General features: G+C 33.3%; 2 protein-coding genes across 4 annotated transcripts in view; both read right to left on the bottom strand.

The window, feature by feature from the left end:
- Nucleotides 1–8911: 8911 nt before the first annotated feature.
- Nucleotides 8912–10488, bottom strand: LOC122297766 (disease resistance-like protein DSC1). 2 transcript variants are annotated; one of them, XM_043107960.1, is made up of 2 exons: nucleotides 9932–10488; nucleotides 8912–9841 (listed from the first exon to the last, which is right to left on the bottom strand). In XM_043107960.1, exons 1-2 carry the CDS (start codon nucleotides 10325–10327, stop codon nucleotides 9776–9778), a joined length of 462 nt encoding a protein of 153 aa, XP_042963894.1. In that variant the 5' UTR covers nucleotides 10328–10488; the 3' UTR covers nucleotides 8912–9775. The 2 variants fall into 2 exon arrangements, with proteins under 2 accessions (XP_042963894.1, XP_042963895.1); XM_043107961.1 differs by having other exon boundaries at nucleotides 8915–9387.
- Nucleotides 10489–16142: 5654 nt separating this feature from the next.
- The window catches only part of LOC122297760 (disease resistance protein RUN1-like), a 43321-nt gene continuing 33843 nt past the window's right edge, over nucleotides 16143–25620 (bottom strand). For both annotated transcript variants that reach the window (XR_006238882.1, XR_006238885.1), the window contains 2 exons: nucleotides 16758–17051; nucleotides 16143–16584 (listed from right to left, as the gene is read on the bottom strand). The gene's annotated coding sequence lies outside the window, so the exon portion shown is untranslated. The remainder of the gene's footprint in view (nucleotides 16585–16757; nucleotides 17052–25620) is intronic.

The following is a 25620-nucleotide window of genomic DNA, read 5'->3' as shown; positions in this document are numbered from 1 at the left end:
ATTCTTGCTAATTTATTAAACTTGGATGTTGAAATCTAAGATGAAAATAAAGCTTTACTTTTGTTAAATTCCTTGCCTGATACATATGAGTATTTAATTACTACTCTACTGTATGGGAAGGAAAAGATCAATTTTGAAGATATATCTAGTTTTTTAATTAGCAATAAGTACTGCAAAAAGGATAAGTAAGTACAACAAGATATACCAAGTGAAGCGCTAACAACAAGAGAGAGACCACAGTCAAGGTATTCAGTAAAGAAGAAAGGTTTTCAATCGAAAATCTCAGCCACATCACGTGGTTCATCAGTTGGAAAAAAACTCGCCAGAGACGAGCGTTCCTTTTGTCGCAACAAAGGACACTGGAAGAAAGATTGTCCTAAACTGAAGGGATAATAGCAGAATCAACCTACCACAGCCAATGTCGTGGACATAGATGATGATTCAGATTTTGCCTTGACAAGTTCATCATCCATTTGTCATTTTGATGAATGGATTATGGATTCCGGATGTACCTATCACATGTGTCCCAATTGGGACTAGTTTATTGACTTCACAAAGATTAAGGATGAAGCAGTGCTTATGGGCAATGATAATGCCTGTAAAACTTACAGAATATGTAGCATTCGGTTAAAACTGAATGATGGCAACATCAAGAATAACAGAAGTTCGGTACTTTCCAGACTTGTGGAAGAATCTCATCTCACTGGGATCTCTAGATTCAAAGGGATTCAGAATCACCGTTAAAAACGGAACTCTCAAAGTATTAATGGGAGTTCAGGTGACAATGAAGGGTTTGAGACGAGGAAACTTGTACTTCTTGTAAGGAAGTACAGTTGATGGAAGAGCTTCCACATGCTGTGAGAAGCTAGATGAGACTGATGTCGACACCACCAGTCTTTGGGATATGAATATAGGACACGCTAGAAATTTTTTTTTTGCAAATACTAGTGAAGCAAGACTTACTCAAAGGTGCCAAGACTGGTAAACTGTCTTTCTGTGAGTACTATGTATTGGGGAAGCAGAGGCGGATCAAGTTTGGAACCACTGTACACAATACACAGGGAATACTTGACTATGTACACTCCGATATTTGGGGACTTACCCAAATGGATCTTTGGGAGGTAAGCATTGGTTTGTAACTTTTGTAGATGATTATTCTCGTCGTGTGTGGGTGTATACGATGAAGAATAAAGATGAAGTGCTGAAAATCTTCATTGATTGGAAGAAAATGATTGAGACTCAGACCGGTAGAAAGATCAAGCGGCTTAAATCTAATAATGGAGATGAGTACACTTCAGACCCCTTCATGGAAGTATGCCAGAAAGAGGAAATTGTTAGACACTTCACCTACGAGGTACACGCAGCAGAACGGTGTGGCAGAACAGATGAATCGTACTTTACTAGAGAAAGTGCGATGTATGTTACTAGTTACTAGATTCAGTAAACAATTTTGGGCTAATGCTGTGACATATACCTACCACCTCATCAACCGACTACCCGCAACTGCCAATGATAGGAAGAAACCCACTGAAATGTGGAGAGGTACACATACTACTGATTATGACTCTTTATACGTTTTCGAATATCTTGTTTACTATCATGTTGAAGAAAGTAAGTTTGATCCTAGAGCCAAGAAAGCAAAATTCTTAGGCTTTAGTGCTGGTGTAAAAGGGTATAGACTCTGGTGCATAGAGTCTAAAAAGGTGATCATCAATAGAGATGTTACATTCAATGAATCTGAGATGCTTAAGTCACATAAGTATAAAGATTCCAATTAAGGCAGCAATGATGGCGAAATATCAGATGATTCGCAGAATATGAAATTTATTACTTCAAAGAATTCGGGAAAGCATGGACAAGATAAGGTTGATAGTCCAATCACAATACCTCCATGTCAACCTAAATCAATTGCAACCATCAGACCGAGACGAGAGAAACGTGTATCGACACGTTTTGCATACTACGTGACATATGTACTACTAGCTGAAGGGGGTGAGATCCAAACCACTTACAGAGAAGCCATAGAGTCCAGTGAACAAGTTGAATGGACAAAGGCGATGAATGAAGAGATGCAATCTCTTCACCAGAACCAGACTTGGGTGCTTGTGCCGCTTCCACAAGGAAATAAGACAATTGGCTGTAAGTGAATCTTTAATCAGAAAGCTGATCAAGCTGCTAAAAATAGAGTGCGATACAAAACTAGGTTGATAACCAAGGGCTACACTTAGAGAGAGGGAATTGACTACAGTGAAGTATTCTCTCGTGCTGTGAATCATTCATCCATTCAGATATTGCTAACTTTGGTTGCACAATTTGATCTTGAGTTAGCACAACTTGATATGAAAACAACTTTCTTACATGGTGATCTGGAAGAGAAGATTTATATGTCTCAACTAGAAGGTTTCAAAAAACCTGGAAAAGAAAATTGGGTCTGCAGTCTGAAGAAGTCTCTCTATGGCTTGAAGCAGTCACCTCAGCAATGGTACAAGCGTTTCGACTGCTTTATGATGGACTTGAAATACACTCGTTGCCAATAGGATCACTGTGTGTATTTCAGAAAAATTGCAAATGGATCTTTCATTTATTTGCTTTTATATGTAGATGATATGCTAATTGCATGTAAAAGTAAGGGGGAGATAAATCGTTTAAAAACTCAGTTAACTCATGTGTTTGAAATGAAAGATCTAGGAGAAGCACGAAGAATATTGGAGATGGAGATCAACAGAGATAAGGTGAAAGGTACAGTTCACCTTACTCAGAAGCAGTATCTGAAGAAAATACTGCAATACTTCAACATCAACTTAAAGACGAAGCCGATGAGTACTCTTATGGCCCACATGGTGTGTACATGACCTGATATCTCCCAAGCCATTAGCTTAGTTAGTCGCTATATACATAATCTTGGAAAGGCACATTGGCATGCGACTAAATGGATTCTACGGTATATTTTAGAGACCGTAAATATTGGTTTGAAGTTCGAGAATAGTGAAAATAGTCTAGTAATTGGATATGTTGACTCAGACTATGTAGGTGACCTTGACAAACACCGATCGACAACTGGATATGTGTTCACTATGGCAGGATGACCAGTTACTTGGCGATCAACTTTGCAGTCGACAATTGCATTATCATCTATTGAGGCTGAATACATGGCTGTAACAAAAGTCGTGAAAGAAGCTATTTGATTATAGGGATTTGTAACAGATTTAGGCTTTAAGCAGCAAGAGGTTACTGTTTACTGTAACAGTCAAAGTGCAATTCATTTGGCCAAGAATCAAGTATACCACTCTCGAACAAAACACATAGATGTCCGATTTCATTTTGTACGTGAAATATTTAAAGAAGAGGATATCAAACTTCAGAAGATTGGCACTGAAAATAATCCAGCAGATATGTTGACAAAAGTTGTCACAGAGATCAAGTTCCAACACTGTTTGGACTTGATCAATATTGTACACTGCTGAATACCCTCGGGTGCATTGGAGCACATTCGATAGTGGGAGTTTCTCATGTCAAAGATTGAGGTGCATTCATTTGAAGAATGAATTAGCTTGTAAGCAGCCTGGTATGACACACTTGGGTAGATGGGATGATTGTTGAAAATCACCCTAAGTGTGAAACCAGTCCACTTTATCAGTACCACCATTCTCTTTCTTGTTGTATTAGGCACACACTACCGTTCTCTTGTATGTTTTATTAGGTGCAACCAAATCTTCTGTGCTGCATCGAATTTCTTTTATCAGATATTTTAGGTGCTCTCTCCTATAAAAAGGATAGTTCAGTTGTGTAGAAGAGTGTGGGGAAAAATAGAGAGAAAGAGTAGACGTGGAAAGAATTTGCTGAGTGTTGTAATCTCGTATAAATTCAGTAAAATAGGCTCCAATAGATGTAGGCAATTTGCCAAACAATTTAAATATTGTCTTATATAATTTTAGACAGGCCAGAAGTACAACACATAATGTACGTATGTGCGCATCACATATATAAATGCAATATAAATATTGCTTCATCAATTTGATAGTATAAAATATGGAAAATGTGTTCTCCATTGATATACTTTTGTGACTTTCCGTACGCTTTGATGTGATTGATTCGGTCTGAAAGCAGAGAGATTAATGAGAGTGTATCAAAATCTGGTATAAAAAAAAAAGAAAGAAAGAAAGAAAGGATTGTTTAGAAACTGCGTATGTCCGGATACGAGTCCTCACATGATCTCCTGGCCTATCCCTCTTTTACATAAACAGTACTTTTGTATGTACTTGCCATTTGCAAATATTCGTAAGAGTGAAATAATATTATTTTTTTTTAAGATTTGAAATTATTTTTTATATTTTATATAAAAGTTTAAAAAAATTATAATGATCAGTAATTATTAAATTGAAAAAGTACAAAAGAGAAATTGAAAAATGATATTATTAGTGTGAAGAGATGAAAACATGTTGAATCGGGACGTGATAAGTCTTCAGTCGAAAAATTACAAAGTCTAAGATTCATGCAGAGAATTAATTAGTGGGTATCTAATACAGGCATTTGTTTTACGCGGAATGACTTTAGTTCAAAACTGTGTAAATGGCTGCAAGTAATTGGTTGCTTCGATCTAAAGTTAACACAACTGGAAATAGATATGAAACCTAATAGTTTTTTGTGGCCGTGTGTTTTACGCACAAGTAATTTATTCGGTTCAATTACCATGTATGTCGATCATCTGAGTCAGCCTGATCACGTTTGTATGTACTGTAGCTCTCTTTATAAAGTAAATATACAATTTGTTAAATCTATTTTATAATAAAAATAATTTTATAATCTAATTTATCACATTAAATCACATTAATTTATGAGTTTACTTTTATATAATTCTTTTATAACTAAAATATTTTCCTTTAGATAAACATGCTTCAAGTTGATTTTAGACGAGGACAGAACTGTTGCATCCATGTGCCTAGCTAGCTAATACTTTCTATAAAAACAAGTGAGGTATTGACAAAAAGATTTCCAATTAATAAAGAGACTTACAATTAGATTTTTTTCAATTGAGATTGAACTATAGGGAAAATTATTGGAAATGCCCATTGAAGTGCTCTGGGAATCTGTTATGATGCTGCAAAGAAGAGACCTAGAAGATGAAGATGGAAGAGTTAGGTTTCGGGAGAAATGAGACAGCAGAGTCAGTTCGTGAAGTGAAGAGGCTTCGGCTTAAGTGTGTCTTCAGTAGAGGCACCAAAACGACGCAGCTCTAGCAGGCTTTAGGAGCCAATACGACATCACTTAGTTATTAAGGGAAACGACGTAGCTTATAGTATGGGGAGGGTTTAATTGTAATAAACCGTTAGACAAAACGGTGGGCATTGGGCACTATATCTGGAACCTAGTAACCAGGGACTTGCTTGTAATTTCCTGGGAGGAGTTTGTTAAGTATCACGCCGGAATGAGGAGGATTCATTCTTGGAGCTTTTTTACCTGTTTTCTGTGTAGTTTTCATGGAGGAATTGGGGACCTCGAATACCCCAAAGCGTATGAACATTTGAGGTATTTTCATCAATTTCCTGCTGTCATTCGATATAAACCTGCAAGCTATATCTCTTACATTTCTGGGAATTAAAAGGAACCTTAACAGAATCGATTGTGTAAATGCATCTCCTCTAAGTCCTCTTGTTCCTTCCAACCATGAGAGACGACGATTTTGCATCTGGGAATCGATTTATTGATATTAACGAAACTTAGAGGTGCCATTAATTCTGCAGTGTGAAGCTCCAAAAACTCCAAACCTGCAACACAATTTCTCAGTGCAAATTGATAATAAATTCTCCAACTGGTAATTGATTAGAGAAAACTTTGAAATGCATAATAAATAAATCAACAGAAATCATGATGAATACGAGGAAATTGGTCCAATTGAAGAATTAATTAACCTGCTACGGAGACTAGAGCTCTACCTATAAATTTGCCTTCGATTTAAAAATAAAAACTAAAACAATTCTATATATACTCACGTTTAATTACCTATTGACCAAAGACAAGTTATAAAATTTAACATACATTTCCTTTGATAATGTGTTGTATGGTGATATTGAGGTGTTGAAAAGTTTCAGACTGTGTTTTCATACTAGTTGAAACAAATATTTTTAATTTTTCACATCCAGCCATTCTTATTTTTTTCATTCCCCTCATTGCAAATTGAGGAATTTTCTCTTGATATATTATCACTCAATATGGAGTCCAGTTCTTTGTAAGTGGCATCGAGTTTCATATTTCTAATTAGAATATGCTCTAATATCATTTAGAACACACTAATAAAAGCCAACAAATGACATATTAGCCAAACTTTATCTAAGAATTTAACTAATGCTAATGCTATTACAAATTAATCCGACGTTACCAGATTAACCCGTGATGAGATAAAATAAAATAATTATGACAATTGAAAAATATTATAAATATTATATCTTTGGACAATAAGGTAGATTTTAAACGAGAAAAATTAAAATGAGATTTAAAATTAACGTCTTATATATACTATTGATTTAATTTATGTTCATTTTAATAATTAGATTTTGAGAATTCTATATAGAAGTCTTACACTGCACACTTCTACTTTGTGATTTGTCACTTTTGTCTTATTTATACATACACATATTTAAGCATTAAGATAGAATATAAAAAATGACAAATTACATATTAATTAAGTAAAAATGTGTGATGCAAGGTTTTTATATAAAATTTTCTTTATTTGACCTTAATCCAGAGTATAACTTGATTGATTTAACCAACTATAGATACCAGATGCCGATAATTTATTTTTGTTCATACACATCGTGAGCAAGTATTTACAAAGTTTGAGGCCAATTTTAAAAGTATTTTTGTATTTTGAACTTCATTTACAAAGGATCACACATCATAGCAATTAATTGAGTGAAGTGTTGAATCAGAGTTATGAAATTATTATTTATCTTAAAAATATAAGCAGATAGTGGATATATTTTAATTATTTATATTCTTCAATTAGAATTATAGTAATATTATCTATTATTTTTCATTTTCACTTTGCTTGGCCCAGACACTCCCAAGTGAACTACCATTATTTAAGTTCTATTTTTTTTTTTTTTTAAAGGATTTACGTTCTATTTTGAAACTATCCACAATTGAGTATATCCGTATAATAGAGGGAATTGTTTTCTTGAATTTTTCGAAATATATTTGCGAACAGTTTTTTTAAATGCAATAAAAGAAAGAAACATCCGTTAGGTAATGGCCACGAAATATTTCTTTTACATATATTATTTTTTGATCGGAAAGAAGGCATTTTCCTGTTAGGTTGTCATTAAATATTAGTTGAGTTGAGTTGAATTTTTTATAAATAATAATAAGGTAAGAAAATAGAATAAATTTCATAAAATTCACTTCAGATAAATTTATACATATTTAGATGTTGGATTATGGTTGAATTTAAACTCAATTTAGATGAATTTAACTGTTTTTATGTTTTAAATGTCTTCTTAAGTTACTTTTGAATAAAATATTATTAGAATATTATGTTTTTATATTATTATTATTATTTTGATATTTAAAAAAGTTAAATTATTTATTATATTTTGTGTTAAAAATTATAAAAATTATAATAATTAGATGAGATGAGTTTGAGATTAATCCTTAACGATTGTAGTAAAGAAAATAGAATAAAAAAAAAAAAAAAAAAACAATATTTGTGTCGGTCAACTCCAAAGCTACTTTTTAATCATTTCAATGATCAAAGGAGGACACAATGTGAAAAATGATAAAAAGAAAACAGTAAAAGAGATTCCACAAAAACGACAGTATTTCACATCCCACAACCCTGCAAAAGCTAAAGGATAAAAAAAAAAAAGTTGGCCTCGATTTGTCGGTCTTCAACGACAAATGCCAATGTGAGCACATGCAGGCACTAGTGTTGCCTATGCTTCCTTCCCGTACAAAAATTCCGAGGCTTAGATCTGAGTGTTTAAATAATTTGTAAATAGTTAATAATTTACTTTGATTACATATTTTTACTTAATATAATATTTTTATTTATTTTATACTCATGTTTTGGGTTAGTAACAACACATCCGGTCAGGCTACTGGCAGAACCGTGACAAAATGGGGACGATGCCGTTTCGTTGTCCAGCAAAAGTTAAACAGTAAAGATAACAAAATTCAGTGCCATCTAAAACAGTTTTTTATAATTTGTTCATGTCAAGGTCTAATTAATCAAGAAGAAATCTTGGTTTTTATTAAAAAAAAAAAGAAAAAAGAAAAAGAGAGAGAGGAAATCTTGCTTATGTTAATCAATTCCTGCTAATAAATGCTTTGATCTCTCTATCCTAGTTTGAAAAGTTTTCTTATAATTTTCTCTAAATTTTAAATGAGCCATGTGATTTCTATGTACACATAGGATGAAACTAACCGACTGTGAGGAAAACTAAAGACTTAAAATTGAAGAATGAAATTCACTGGCTATTTTACAACTTTCAAAAAACTGTTTATCTATATTATATATGACCAAAAGACAATGAAATCTTCTGGGGTTATAGTGGCACCAAACTCTCATTAGCTTTTTCACAAGTACCTTCTAAGGTACTCCAATTCTGTCTCGCATTATCTCGATAATCTGCAACAGATTTACCAATCATATAGACCCTCAACAACACAATCAGTTAAAATAATGTAAGCATCAAACTATATAGCCAAATTACAAAAAAGCTAAAGTTTTGATTTAAAGTCATTCAAATGTAATTATGTTTAAATCACTAAAATGTACTGTGATTTAATGACTAAAGATAATGCAAGAATGAGCTACAATGAAGGAATATAGCTCCATAATACTGAACCGTCAGATAATAAAAAGAAAAAGCATTTGCATTTTCTGGTAGGTTTGGATGGCCCTTAACATCTGGGATATTATATACTGTTAGCAATGCCAAAGATGAAAGAAAACAAACAAATGTGGCTAAGAAACTAAAGAAAAGAATATCATCAAACCAAAATACTTCTTGGCTTTTGCTGATCAGTCATCATCAATCTTAATCGAGAAAATTTCTTCAGGAGAAATTGATATATGATGTTTACAAAGTTACATTTGTTGTCAAGAAATGAGGAACAAGTCATCATCAAACTCCTTGCATGTGAATCGAAAGGTTTAACATTCTTGAAAGTCCAAAAATAAATGAGTGGTAAAATCATTGGGCTAATCAATGAATGGCAAATTCCAAATCAAGTAAGTCTTAAAGACCAAAGAGAACAAACAAAAATCTCACCTGAAATTCCACTTGGGCTATCATTTAATTCAATCCATTTTTCTTCTTTTATGTGCTCTGCTTTCATGCCTGTATACAATATTGGCTCCCAAACTTAAATAATAGCGTGACCAAAGACCTACCCAAAGAGGATCACTAGCGTTGGTAAGAATACGAACTTGAACCCTCAAATTGTCCAAAACCTTTACCTCAAATGATTCTAAATCAGAGTACCACATCTATACATCATATTGGCCTACGATATTATTTGTTACATTATGACCACACAAACGTAGACGTTCTTCATTATTGATACGGCATACACAATTTGAGCTGCTAATGGTTACCTCATTATCCCATGGAAAATTGTCATCCCTAAGATCTTCATTAAAAAATGTAACCATATATATAACAATTCCGCTTATATCCTCCAAATAGTGTAGCCCCTCAATATTTATTACCCATTCTTCATTTCCTTTCAATTGGACATCATCATCCCCTCTCTTAGCAATTTCATTTTCTAAAAATTATTTCTGATAACATAACCACTCTGGAATCTCATTTTCAGGTAACACAGTGGCATTATAATGTCCCTGTTAAAAAAATATCATCATCATCATTTATTTTAAAGTCATGCATCCTATATAGAATTCAGAGAGAGAGAGGATGAGACACATACATACCTTCCACAGTAATGGATTTGGCACTTTATAATTCCAAATCTTCTCATGCATTTTGTCACAGCCATCCAACTCAATATATTGTAGCGATCTGATGTGGCTTCCATTGAATTCCAATATTCTTGATACTTCTGGAAATCTTTCTAACGACTGGCATTCATAAGCATATACAAGTTTTATATTTGGCGGAAGTTCTAAGATTTCTTCAAGTTTCTTGCAATCTCTCAAGTAGAGCTCAATAAGTGCAATAAATCCTTTGATGCTTGTGGGAAGGCTAACAATTTCACTTCCCGAGAGATCTAATTGAATCAATGTGAGTGAGAAATTAAACACGGTAAAGAAACTTGATATTGGAAAGAATTTTGATTTTGATTGGAAAGAATTCTGACGATTCAACATTTCTAATTCACTGCTTCCATTGCTTGAATTTTTGGAGGCGCCAATTCCTGAAGTTGTTCTTCACTCGATGATATCTCGTATTCCATTATTGGAGACTCAATAGTTAGAATGGATTGTCGATCATCCCCCATCTTCTTCAGCAGATTTGTACAACCACCAATCCTAAGTGTGATAAATGTGTCAACTATTTTATCTTCAATCTGTTACTAACTCATCTTCATGCAGATTTTAATTCACGTGATAAGCAGCAGCCCTTATATGATCAATGAAGTAATGAGAACCTGCAGTGCTTTAAACGACATCCCAGCAGTTCACTAAACGGCACCCTATGCAGTGCTTTAAACGGTGCCGTCTCACTTAAAGCATGGGATGAAGGAGAGCCGTCCGATTGATCTTTACTTCATGTATATATATGTGCTTATCGTGTTAGGGTTAAGTGATTCATTTTTGTACAGTAGCCGTCTGAGAGTTTGGGGTGAGTCCGAGTGAAAGAAAGAACTAGGGTTTGAGAGGGAAAAAGGAAAAGCCAAAATCTTGTGGCTTTTCTTGACTCCATTGTAGTTCTATCTTGTACAATGGCATTTTGGCCTTGAAGATTCATCAATAAAGTGATCTCTGAGGCTGTTCCTGCCGTGGATGTAGGCCATTAGGGCCGAACCACGTAATCTCTGTTTGTATCTTCTTCTTTCTTATTTCTGTGCATATTTCTTGTTCCTTTACTGATTTATTTGCTTATCTTGTCATCCTGTTATCCTGTTATCATTATCCTATCATTTGTATATCTCAACTGAGTTTCGGCTTTGATCAGTATCTTATCATCTTGAGATTCCTGAGTTAAGTTCTGTTTTGAATCTGTGTATGTATATATATATATATATATATATATATATATATATATTGTCATATTGAAATATTGGATTGGATTTCTGTATTGGGGATCTTTGGATATTATTGTATATTCGGGTTTTAAACACAACAAGTGGTATCAAGAGCTTAGGTTCTATGGGGACCACGAAATTTGATGTTGAGAAGTTCACGGGGGAAAATGATTTTGGTTTGTGGAGGATTAAGATGAGGGCTCTGCTAGTCCAACAGGGCTTGCAGGATGCCCTCACCAGTGATAAAATGGGCTCTTCCTCGAAAGAGGAAGGGAAGGTGAATGTCCATAGGGACATTCTCCAAAAAGCCCATAGTGCTCTGATCCTTTCTCTAGGAGACAAGGTATTAAGGGAAGTAGCTAGTGAAGAAACTGCTGCTGGTATCTGGTTAAAGCTTGAACATCTCTATATGACAAAATCCCTAGCAAATAGATTATATAAAAAGACTAGGTTATATACTCTTAAGATGTCTTCTGGAACTTCAATAGGAGAACATCTGGATACCTTTAATAAGATTATATTAGACCTAGCTAATATAGATATTAAGGTGGAGGATGAGGATCAAGCAATCCTCTTATTGAGTTCTTTGGACTCCTCATACCAGAACCTTAAGGAGACCATGATGTATGGTAGAGATGCAATATCTCTAGATGAAGTGCAATCTGTACTTCATGCTAGAGAATTACAAAATCAAGAAAATACCAAACAAGAACGTGGTGAGGGTTTGTCTGTTAGGGGAAGACTAGAAAAGAGAGGCAAGAAAGGCTAAACAGAAAACAAGAAATATAGGTCTAAGTCTAAAGGAAAACAGTTAAAATGTTTTCTGTGTCACAAAGAAGGACATTTCAAGAGAGATTGTCCTGATAGGAAAACAAAGATAGGATACAAGAACAAAGATGAAGGGGATGCAGCAGTGGTGTTTGATGGGTATGACAGTGCTGAGGTACTAAATATATCTGATATAGGCCATGAAGGTGAGTGGATATTAGATTCAGGTTGTTCTTTCCACATGTGTCCTAACAGGGACTGGTTTGAAAACTTTTCTGAATTGGATGGTGGGCATGTAATTCTAGGGAATAATAAATCCTGTAAAATCATGGGTATTGGGTGTGTAAGACTAAAACTACATGATGGGATGGAGAGACTTTTGAGGATGGTCAGATTTATACCTGACCTAAAGAGAAATTTAATTTCTCTTGGTATGCTTGATAACTCAGGTTATTCTTTTAAGTCTGAATCAGGGGTCCTTAGAATCACTAAAGGTTCACTTACAATTATGAAAGAGGTTATAAAGAATGGCCTTTACACCTTAGTTGGGAAAACAACTGTAGGGGAAGCATCCCTTGTACATAATGAAGTTGAGAAAAAATCTGTGCTATGGCACAGGAGGCTAGGGCATGTTAGTCAAAGAGGGCTTTTAGAACTTAAGAAACAGGGTCTGCTGAAAGAGGCAGGCCTGGACAATCTACCTTTCTGTGAAGACTGCGTCTATGGAAAGGCTAAAAGGGTTAGTTTTAAAAGGGCAACTCATCTGACTACTCAGACTCTAGATTATGTACATGCTGACCTTTGGGGACCTTCTAGAGTAAGTTCTCATGGTGGAGGGAATTATTTTTTCTTCATCATTGATGATTACTCTAGAAAGGTGAGGATTTACATACTTAAACATAATAGTGACACTTTTGGAAAGTTTAAGGAATGGAAATCCTTAGTTGAAAAACAGGTAGACAGAAAATTAAAAACCTTAAGAACTGATAATGGGTTAGAGTTTCTGTCAACAGAGTTTAATAATTTCTGTCAAAAGGAAGGGATTCTAAGACATAAAACTGTTAGAGAAACACCTCAACAGAATGGTCTAGCTAAAAGGATGAACATGACCATTCTAGAGAGGGTAAGATGCATGTTATTAAATGCTGGGTTACCTAAAACATTCTGGGCTGAAGCTGCTGCTACAGCTGTCCATTTAATTAATAGGTGTCCATCTTCTGCCATAGACTTTAAAACACCACAAGAAATGTGGACTGGGAAACCTCCCAGGTATGATTACCTTAGAATTTTTGGGTGTACAGCCTATGCACATTCAAAAACTGATAAGTTAGACACTAGGGCACTAAAATGCATTTTTGTGGGATACCCTGAGGGAGTGAAGGGGTATAAGCTATGGATAGACAAACCTGGTAGAAATAAATGTATAATTAGCAGGGATGTGATCTTTAATGAATCCCAAATGGCTCAGGTACAGAATACAAAAATAGTACAAAGACCTGGAAACACAGAGGGAAATGTACAGGTTGAGGTGGAGAGAGGAAACACCTCAACTGGTAGTAATACTGGGGAAGTCAGTAACTCTGAAGACCCAATTTCAGAGGACTTAGATAAACCAGGTCCTGACTCTTACATGTTAGTAAGAGACAGGAAGAAAAGGACTATAAAACCTCCCATTAGGTATGGTCATGCAGAGCTTACTGCTTTTGCTTTGACTATTGCTGATGAGGTCATTTATCAAGAACCAAGGACTTATAAAGAGGCCATTGCAAGCCAAGATGCCACTAAGTGGATACTTGCTATGCAAGAAGAAATGGAATCTTTAAATAAAAATAAAACTTGGGATTTAATTACAAAGCCTGCTGGGGTTAAGTTGGTTGGATCCAAGTGGATCTTTAAAAGGAAAGAAGGCATACCAGGGGTAGAAAGGACTAGGTTTAAGGCAAGACTAGTGGCTAAAGGTTTCACTTAAAGAGAGGGAATAGATTTTAATGAGATATTCTCCCCTGTGGTTAAACATAGTTCCATTAGATTGCTTTTATCCTTTATAGCATATAATGATTTGCACTTAGAATAATTGGATGTAAAAACTGCTTTTTTACATGGAGAACTGGAAGAGGTAATTTACATGCAACCCCTTGAGGGGTTTACAAAAGAAATTAACTCTGATCAAGTGTGTTTGCTTAAAAAATCTCTATATGGCTTAAAACAATCACCTAGACAATGGTATAAGAGATTTGATACTTACATGCTTGAAAATGATTTTAAAAGAAGCTGCTATGACAGCTGTGTTTATTATAAGGATGTTAATGGAATATTAATATATTTGTTGCTGTATGTAGATGATATGTTGGCAGCATGTAAAGATCCTGATTTGATTAAACAGTCTAAGTGCATGTTAAAATCTGAGTTTGATATGAAGGAACTAGGACCAGCTAGTAGAATTTTAGGAATGGATATTATAAGAAATAGACCAGAGAGATGTCTGTTTCTATCTCAAAGAAATTATCTATCTAAAATTCTTAAAAGATTTGGTATGGACCAAATTAAACCTGTAAGCACACCTCTAGGTCAACATTTCAAGCTGTCCACTACTCAAGCCCCTCAAAGTGAATCTGAAATGGAGTTTATGCACCAAATACCTTATGCTAGTATGGTAGGAAGTGTGATGTATGCAATGGTCTGTACAAGACCTGATCTTACCTATTCTGTCAGTGTTGTGAGTAGGTTTATGAGTAACCCTGGTAAGGCACACTGGCAGGCTATTAAGTGGCTATTAAGATACATTTCAGGAACTACTGTTTTGGGCTTGAAATATGGGAATAATGTTAAAGAAGGGTGTGAATTGGAAGGGTTTGTAGATGCTGATTATGCTGGCAGTGTGGATACTAGAAAGTCTCTAACAGGATATGTTTTTACTGCTTTTGGGGGGGCTATTAGTTGGAAGTCAAATCTGCAATCTGTTGTAGCCTTGTCTACAACAGAGGCTGAGTATATAGCTTTGACAGAAGCTATAAAGGAAGCTATATGGTTGAATGGGATATCACATGAATTGGGTATATTTAAAGGAAATATAACTGTACATTGTGATAATCAAAGTTCTATACACTTGGCTAAAAACCAAGTATTTCATGAAAGGTCTAAGCATATAGATGTTAGGCTTCATTTTGTAAGGGATGTAATTGAGTCTAGAGAAGTTGGAGTGGAGAAAATTCCAACAGAGGAAAATCCCTCAGATATGATGACTAAGTCCTTGCCATTAGCAAAGTTCAAACATTGTTTGAACTTAATTAATGTGAAAACTGTTGGGGTCCCTTAGTAGGGGGACAAAGCAGGAACAGCCAAGATGAGAGTAGAATAGGAATGATGAATAAAATATTGTCAAGGTGGAGAATTGTGATAAATGTGTCAACTATTTTATCTTCAATCTGTTACTAACTCATCTTCATGCAGATTTTAATTCACATGATAAGCAGCAGCCCTTATATGATCAATGAAGTAATGAGAACCTGCAGTGCTTTAAACGACATCCCAGCAGTTCACTAAACGGCACCCTATGCAGTGCTTTAAACGGTGCCGTCTCACTTAAAGCATGGGATGAAGGAGAGCCGTCCGATTGATCTTTACTTCATGTATATATATGTGCTTATCGTGTTAGGGTTAAGTGATTCATTTTTGTACAGTAGCCGTCTGAGAGTTTGGGGTGAGTCCAAGTGAAAGAAAGAACTAGGGTTTGAGAGGGAAAAAGAAAAAGCCAAAATCTTGTGGCTTTTCTTGACTCCATTGTAGTTCTATCTTGTACAATGGCATTTTGGCCTTGAAGATTCATCAATAAAGTGATCTCTGAGGCTGTTCCTGCCATGGATGTAGGCCATTAGGGCCAAACCATGTAATCTCTGTTTGTATCTTCTTCTTTCTTATTTCTGTGCATATTTCTTGTTCCTTTACTGATTTATTTGCTTATCTTGTCATCCTGTTATCCTGTTATCATTTGTATATCTCAACTGAGTTTCGGCTTTGATCAGTATCTTATCATTTTGAGATTCCTGAGTTAAGTTCTGTTTTGAATCTGTGTATATATATATATATATTGTCACATTGAAATATTGGATTGGATTTCTGTATTGGGGATCTTTGGATATTATTGTATATTCGGGTTTTAAACACAACACTAAGCTTTCTTAAATGTTGCAAAGGAAGAATGATGTTAATTGGGAGACGCATAAGGTTTCTGCAAGAATTTAGATATAAAAATTGAAGTCCAGTGAGGTTTCCAATGGACAAAGGTAGTTCTTCCACTGTTGTGCTACCAAGATTTAATGTACTTAATGATTTCATTTCACACTGAATTTCAAGAAAGCTACGAAGGCTTAAGCAACCACTAAGATTAAGTTCTTGTAAAGATCTCAACTTGAGGTTTGTTGGAAAAATTCGGAGGTTAGAGCATCCCAAAAAACTCAAATGAATAAGATTCTCCAAGGATACGACGGAATCGTGCACCTCAACTAGACTTGTACACCTTTCAACATATAAATCCCTCAAATTTGGTACGCCTGAAAGATCTAGAACTTTTGTTAAGGAATTACAATCGTGGAAACGCATAATTGTCATATCCTGGTAAAAAAGAAAAAAAAAATGGAAGGGAGTTTAGTACACAGATTAGAAACAAAGTTATTGAAGATGATAATTGTAGGTACCTTAGATCGACTTCATAATGCTTAACTCCTTGACGAAGCTACCATGCATTTTAAAGATAATGAATTTATTTCTGTGAAAATTGTACGTACCTTAAACTTGATGAAGCACTTGCTGAAGCTTAGATCCCAAATGAAGCTACTATGCATTTGAAAGATAATGAGTTTTTTTCCATGGAAATTGGGTGGCAAAGATTGTAGCAGATATTCAAACCAATCAAGTACTCTTAACTCGTTGGAGAGATAATTCGGTCCACTTGTAAAACTAGCATTACGATTGATAAGTACTCTAAGTCTTTTCATCTATACAAATGCTTTAGGATCCAAGCTTATTGCATCCTCACCTTCAGGCATTTCTATTATCATGCCTGCAACTTTGTTTGTGCCCTGGTATGTAGGAGAATACACAAAAGTGTTACCAAAATTACTGCAAAAAGTCAAGCATCAACTTTCTAAAAATAACTAATATTTTCTCACTATTGAAATGTTAAGATAATGGAAACGAAAAAGGACATTTAGATATGAGACTTTGACTAATCTTAATTAAACAGAATGATATATTATATATAACTACAAATTCATTTTGATTTATAGGATATATATATGTTTACATATTTCATATATATATATATATATATATATATATATGTTTATATATTAATTCATAAGGCCATAATTTTCCGCTAGATTTCACTTTTAAAAAGGGAAATAAATGTGAAACTCAAGAGTTCTTTTTTAATCTTACCGAGCTTTCTTCCAACACTCCACGGATATCCTTGTGAAATCAGAGTCTACTACGTTCACCAGGTTCAAGGGGTGATTCTAGTCGAACAATTTCTCAGCCCATACTTGTAGCAGGTCATGCATCCAAACATTTTTATCTTCAATAGTAATAAGGCATTTTTTTTATAAGCTTGTCAATACAATAATCTGGAAAAAAATTACAACCGTCAAATATTTTCTTGATATTAGCCAAAGGTTCTCCCTTAAAGAAAAAGGCAATATCAAGGAATATTTCCTTCTCATTATCTTCCAAATCATCATAACTTATTTGAAGTACACTCTGAATATCTTTGTGGGGAATGCTTTTATACTTATCCAATGCAATTTCCCATTGATGTATGCTTTGGTCTTTTAGATCTGATCCTAGCACTGTTAAAGCTAGTGGAAGACCTTGACCATATTTTATTACTTGTTTAGAGAGTTCCACATACTCATCAAGTGGTTTTTCTTTCTTGAAAGCATGCAAGCTAAAGAGCCGAAGAGCTTCATTCTCATCCAAGAGCATCAACTCGTATTTTGAATCAACTTCAAAGATTTTTAGTAATTGTTGATTTCTTGTTGTTATGAGGATTCTACTTCCTAAACGAAACCGAGTGCGATCTCCAACTAATTTTTTTAGTTGGTCCAACTCATCCACATCGTCAAGAATTAGTAGAACCCTTTTACAGCGAAGTTTATCTTGAATCACATTGACTCCTCTATTAGCATCATAAATACCCAGTTTTTCTCCTAAGATCTCGAAAAGAAGTATTTCTTGTAGCTTAATCAGACCTCCTCTTTTTGAATTTTCTCTAATATTACTCAAGAAACAACTTCCTTCAAATTGAGAAGATATCCTGTTATAAATATCTTTTGAAAAAGTTGTCTTTCCAATTCCACTGATTCCGAAAATCTCTACCATCTGTACAATATCAGTCCTTTCAAGACTTAAATGCTGATAAATGTCTCGTATACGAGACTCTATTACAATTGGATAAGTGGCAACACATAGAGGTGTTTGGTTTAGTATTCTTGAGTTGACCCACCGAGTGATGTTTTGGATAAATTCTGACTCATCACCCCTATCAATAAAAAAGGAAAAGAAAATTTTAAAGAGTCAAACTTTTTTCATAGGTAAATGACATATATCAATATGATTTGTGTGAAATTATATCTTATGATATATACTCTGAAAATGTGATATATAAATCACGACTCAGTTTCTCGCAGAAACAATATTGATATGTTTTTGAAGTGGATGAAATTATATTGAGATTTTTATTAGCTTGAAAGTTACCGAGAGTTTGGATATGCATGATTAACTGCATATTTATATGAATCATTGGATTTTGACATATATATATATATATATATATAAATCCCTGAAGGATAGAAAATGCCTGAAGCTTCTAATCTGAATACATCTAGAAATATGTATTCTATCAAGTTTAAAAAATCCTTATATGATTTAAAACAATCCAAATGCACGTGGAATAAGCTATTATTGCAGTTTATATATATGATTTAAATGTCATTGAGGCTCCAAAAGAGCTCATGAAAACTGCACATATTTGAGATATAAATCTGAAACCCTTGCAGTTTCAAGGGGGGATGAATGATATTATTAATTCTGAAATATCATCTCTTCAAAGCAATTAGTATTTCAGATTCATATTATGATTTTGTAAAAAGTGTGCATTATTAAAGGAGAAATAAAATAGAGCACACAAAATATCTACCAGAAGATAGAAACACAAATATGAATATTTGTGAAATATTATTTTATTATATCGAAGAAAAATTACAGAAATTTGAGGCATTTCGCCTCATTCTTTAAACGCTCTTATTTTTCAAGAATCTGCATGGCATCCTTATCTAAAGGAGTAGGCAATCGAAAAGAAGATTTAAGCAATGATTTTAAATTCCTATTCTATTGCTTTATTGCTCCTATCTTCATGTTGGACTCTAGAAGAAGTCTCTGAAGGATAGCAATATTCTCGTGGAATTTGTCAACTCCACAAGGTTTAGATTGCAGTCGCTGAGAAAATGCGACAATGGATGATGAGTATCGGGTACCGAGACTCACAAGCTCGTAGATAGCTTCATTATCTGATTTATTAGTCAGATCATTATTGTATTGCATTATAGCACCTGTGGTAGAAACAGGAACAACTGATGAACGACGTGCAGAATACCTCATATATTGGCCATGAGAAGATTGTTGAGCCATTGCAGAGTAAGAATGCAGAAAGAGATTGTAGAGTAAAAATACGGTATAATTACAGAAAAATGAAGAATATGAGATGCGAATGAAGATGAGCTGAATATCTCTTTTATAGAGAAAATTATGACTAAGCACCTCTACTACTTCACAGCATCTCTCATGAAGCATCTCTTTACAAGAGACAAGAGATGTAGCATCATAGCTCTGCGGCGCCTGACAGCTACAGAAGAGCTGAAAATCCTGCGGTGCTTGTCTAATCTAAAAAGCTGGCTACCGTTTTTGTTGAAAAATGAGGTTAGCGGCTTAATATTGATGAATTCTTCACTAACTGTGTTATTTACAAGAACTCCAGAAGAGCACAACTCCAGAAGAGTAGTGAATTTAATGATCTTGTGTCAATATGGTAAATTTGTTTACCAAAATATTATCAACTGCATCATTTATAGAGCTGATACACAATATTGAGATGCATCAACGAAAAGGCCTTTCACTATAAAGTATTGAACCAATTTTATATGGACAAAACTCATCCTCTAAGTACTCCAATGATTGCTCGATCACTTGATGAGCAGAAAGATCCATTTGTGATTATTTTATCAATATGGATCAAGTCCACAATTAGTTGGATATATAGATGCAGGTTATCTTTTAGATCTACATAAGGAGATCATTGCAATTCATGAGAAGAAATGTGAAATTGATGTCAAGCGTTACCACTTGCAACATTTAAAAAGATTATGCAGAACATTGAAATGCGGAGACTTGAAGACCTATTATAATGCACTTTTTAGGGGAAGTAATGTCTTGAAGACTTGTGCTGATTGTACTCTTTTTCCTTCACTAAGGTTTTATCCCACTGGGTTTTCTTTTGCAAGGTTTTAATGAGGCAAACCTAAAGCACTTGGCGGTACACATGAATACTGTACTCTTTTTCCTTCGCCATTGGTTTTTTCTCACAGGGTTTTTCCTTGGCAAGGTTTTAACGAGGCATATTCTTTAAATATGGTCATCCAAAGGGGAAGTGTTGTAAACCATCTTGTATTGTATGACCACATTTAGCCGTCGTAATTGACCAAGTCATAGTCGTCAATTAAGACTTTTGTAACCCTATATATATGGGTATATTGATGTAATATCATACGAATCAATGATATGAATACTCTCTCTCGTTCTCTCTCTGTCTGGAGGCTCTCTCTATTTTCAATGATTTACAACAATATCAATATTTATGAATCGAAACAATTTGCAACTAAAAAGAAGTGCTTATTTAAAGTTGTTTTATTTTTCTTATGAGGGTATGATTCCACTTCATAAGAAATAAAAAAATCCCCATCCTTTTTCTTAATTATATTTTTTTCACCTCATTTAGTTGTTTTATGGACGAAGAAATTGCTTATATTCCTCTATTCCTAGATTTGAATTTGTAATTTTCATGTTCTTAGTTTCTCCAAGTAATGCGGTAGTACCATATCTTTATCAATGACGAAATTGTCCGTGTTTTGCTCATAAAGATCGCTTTAAGATCACACACACACACATGTATATATTCAAAGAAATCAGAAGTACCTGCAATTCTTTAATTCGACCCCCGACCTATTGGCTAGCTTTTCTAAAGCTGCCTCCCACTTCATTACTTCTTCATTGCACTCAAACCTGTCTTTAAGTTTAGCAAATGCTTATCCAAAATTTCCTTTTTTATGTCTTACATTTGATGATCTATGTTGTAAAATACGTGTAGAACAATTTGTTTTATTGTTTTCATGATACACTTAAGGATCTTCAATAGTTCGTTTAAGTACCATCTGAATTTTGCATAGTAAGATAGTACAATCATGGAAATCATTGACCATTCGATAGCTTAAAAAACTGCTTGCGAAATTTTATCTCCTCTTTCAAGCTCGCCATCTATGCAAGTGTTCCTTTGAGTTTGTAATTATCGGTAAATTTAAAAGGGAAAATGTGCTCTTAACTTGATCAATTTTATCGTATAAGATATGGAAAATGTGTTCCCCGTTGATATACTTTTGTGACTTTCCATGCGCTTGGACATGATTAATTTGGTCTGAAAGCAGAGATTAATGAGAGTGTATCAAAAATTGAAAAGAAAAAAAAAAGAAAAAAAAAAGAAACAAAAAAAGCAAGGTTGTTTTCCACTCAAGAAAATCAATAAAGAAGAATCCAAAATCTAGATATTGATAGTAAGGATTTTTCAAAAACTGCGTATGTCGGAGTACAAGTCCTCACATGATCTCCGGGCCTATCCCTCCTTTACCTAAACAGCACTCTTGCATGCACCTGCCACTTGCAAATATTTGGAATCTTTAATTTGATCTCTGATTTATAATATTCACTATTTTTAAATATTATAAATACTTTTTTTAAAATGTTTTAAAGATGCATAAAGTATTTTAAATTTGTTTTATATTATGTACTGCAAGAAATCAAGGAACCATGCATGCATCTTAATTTGTAAATTAAGAAGAATCAAAGGTCTAAATTAAGTTCGCACTGGAATTAATTATTAGTAAACTTAGCTAAATATATACAGACTTGTGTTTAATTTACGTATAAAGTAATTTTTTGTCTGGAGGATGGAGACAATATGGAATATTATACTTTTTGTGACTTTCTATACTCTTTAAAGTGATTGGTTATTCGGTCTAAAGTTCACACAGTAGGAAATTGAAAATAAATCTAATGACTTTTTGGTAAAATATAGTTATTTTTCTTCAAGTTGGGTAATCAAAGAGTAGTAATTGGTAATTTAAATATTTTATGATTATGATAGATCTCACCACCAAGTTTGTAATTGGTAAAAACTCCGAATTGAAAATTGCTGGATCATATCTTTAAACGACATTCTTAGTGTGGAGAGATCGAAACATGTTGAATTAGACGTGATAAATCTTCAATCCTTCTACGTCGAAAAATTTCAAAGTCAAAGTTTATGTGGAGAATTAATTAGTGGGTATCTAGTACAGACGTTTGTTTTATGCACAATGACTTTAGTTCAAAACAATGTAAATGGCTGCAAGTTGGCTTGCCCAGCATACTTGCAAGGCATGTTTGTGCCAGAGTAATACAGAAGCATCTTTTTGATATTGGGGGATTTGGGGGAGGGGTCTAGGGGATTGACCACAGACCTCACGTTTGGAGGTTGGGTGTCATGCCATTTTGGCTTACAGAAGTTATCTAGGTGCACTTTTACGGTAAGTTTTGGCACAACATACAAAAAGGTAATTACTCTATGAGGGACACAGATGTTAGATGTTGAATTTATATAGAAAACAGAGCAAAATACAAAGACATTACAATAAGTATATGTCATGCATCTCAATCCATGATTTAATGATTTAATAATTAGATTTATAAACTATTTTAGATTCATTTAATACCACATATAGCAAAAAATAAAGTAACAAAGCGAGAAATCCATTTTTTATGCAATATAACCAGATAACGAAGTTAGTCAAGTGTCTACATAACAGAAATTCGTTTTGAAAATTAAAAAACTGTTAATTAATTTTTTTTTTTAAATTAGTAACTTGATTAAATATATTATTTTTCATCTAATAGTTTTAGTTTTAAATAAAAGTTATTAATTTAATAAGATGTATTATTTTTCATTTACTAATCCACACTTAAATGCACACAATATCTATCTATGATTGTTATAGACAAGTGGGTCAAACGTGTTTAAAGGAAAGACAGAACGAAACTTTTTGGTAACTTCCGTAAAGTTATTTAATAAGATGTATTATTTTTCATTTAATAATCCACATTTAAATGCACACAATATCTATTTATAATCGTTGTAGACAAGTGGGTCAAACGTGTTAAAAATGAAAAACAAAATGAAACTTTATGGCAACTTCCGTAAAGTGTCATCTAATAATTATGGATTGATATTGGATGATTAATTTATGAAATAGCAGCACCAAAGTACATGTAAGTGTCAACAAATAAGATGAGATGATTAGGCCTCATTTGGTTACACATTTTAGAAAAAATGAGATAAGAAATTTTGTTGAAAGTTGAATAAAATATTATTATAATATAATTTTTTAACATTAGTTTTGTTTTTAGATTTAAAAAAGTTGAATTGTTTATTATATTTTATATGGAAATTAGTAAAAGTTGTAATGATTATATGATATGAGATGAGATAGTTTAAACCAACCCTTAAAGTTCCTTATTTGAACCATAAGAACAACTTAAGTTTATTGAAACATAAGTGCTAAAACTTTGATTCTATATGTTAAGATAAATAAAAGATAAGTGAAACGTAAAAAATGAGACAAAGTTAATTAATAGTTGTGATATATATAAAGCATTTCGCTCCCTATGGAAATTAATAATATTTGAAGCTTTGGATGTCTAATATATTTATATGATCCCAGGAGTACAGTACTTGAAGAAATCAATAAATTAAGAAGAATCAAAGGTCTAAATGGAATTAATTATCAGTAAACCTTAACATATCTTCTATATATAAAAAGTGTGTATGAAACGGAAAATCTTGTTTTAACGATTTTTCTTGGTTTTCCGTTAAAGTTAACACCGTTTGTTTTAACGGTTTGGCATATAAAATGAAGACATAAATGTTGAGAGAGATAGCATTCAATGTTGTTATATGATTTATTAATCTCAATAATTATAATACTTAATAGTTTATATAATAATAAGTAATTAAAGATTAGTTATTATATTTTTCTCTTTCTCCTTAACATATACACGTGTATTAGGTGCATAAGACGTGAATCCCTAAGTATAATATATGTGTATTATACGTTTCATTAATTCAGATTATTGAGTATTCCAAATTTAAAAATCTCATATAATAGATAATATAAGTGTGTTTAATCAAAGTGTTTTTTTTTTTCTCATGGTAGTAGGACGTAGCTTCCGCTAAGTCATATTCCATACGTGGGCTTGCTATGATAGGCACGTGACAAAGGCCGTGATCCTTGAACTGATCAAGAAAGAGTAAATTCGGCTAACAATTTCAAAATATATTTTATGATTTATATATATGCTATATATAGAAAATATTATACCACAAATTTTATAAAAAGATTATATTTTAACTTTATGTTGTCCCTGATCGACTCAACCAACGGCAAAATAAGAATTTCAATGTTGTCTCTATTGATTGTCTACAGGATGACATAAATTGATGAATTATAATACAAACATTAAACGACACATATTTTGAACTACCGTTTGTGTTAGACTTTTATTAAATTTTTCGTATATATCTTTGTTAAAATTATAGATGTTATAAACATGTATTGGATTATATGATACTTTGAACTAATTTTTTTATTTTCTCCAATATGCCTTAAATTATTAAGTGACATCAATAATTTTTATAAAATATATATTATTTTTTACAAATAATCATTTCATAAAATTAGACAAACGTGCTTTGCACGTTACTCCCACCTAGTATATATATATATATATATATATATATATTTATATATATATATGGACTTGTGTTTTTGTTCGAAACCGTGCTGACCACTGGGGATGTTAATCCTGATCAAGTAAGCCAGGCGGTTGATCATCAATTTGGTCCAATGGATGGAGCTGAAACTTAGAATATATGTTGTTGTAGACAAGTGGGTTAAACATGTTAAAAGTAAAGACAAAATCAAACTTTTGACAACTTTGGTAAAATCTTTATGTATTATTTTTCATTTAATAACTCACACTTAAATGCACACAATATCTATTTATGATTGTTGTAGAAAAGTGGGTTAAACGTGTTAAAAAGAAAGACAGAATGAAATTTCTTGACAACTTCTGTAAAGTCATTAATAAGATACTTGTCAAACGTGTTAAAAGAAAAGATAGAATGAAACTTTTTGACAACTTCTGCAAAGTCATTTAATAAGATGTATTATTTTTCATTTAATAATCCACACTTAAATGCACACAATATCTATATATGATTGTTGTAGGCAA

This window comes from Carya illinoinensis, chromosome 15 (assembly GCF_018687715.1).
Source record: "Carya illinoinensis cultivar Pawnee chromosome 15, C.illinoinensisPawnee_v1, whole genome shotgun sequence".
Classification (NCBI taxonomy): domain Eukaryota; kingdom Viridiplantae; phylum Streptophyta; class Magnoliopsida; order Fagales; family Juglandaceae; genus Carya; species Carya illinoinensis.
Note: the sequence above shows the minus strand (reverse complement) of the source record. Positions and strands in the feature narration are given on the sequence as shown.

What these genes read in the sequence shown, in the direction of transcription:
- LOC122297766 (XM_043107960.1), bottom strand. Translation starts at nt 10,327, where the DNA reads ATGTTGAATCGTCAGAATTCTTTCCAATCAAAATCAAAATTCTTTCCA. An exon ending in CAAATCCATTACTGTGGAAG is followed by an intron (nt 9,842 to 9,931) that starts GTATGTATGTGT and finishes TTTTTTTAACAG; the next exon opens with GGACATTATAATGCCACTGT.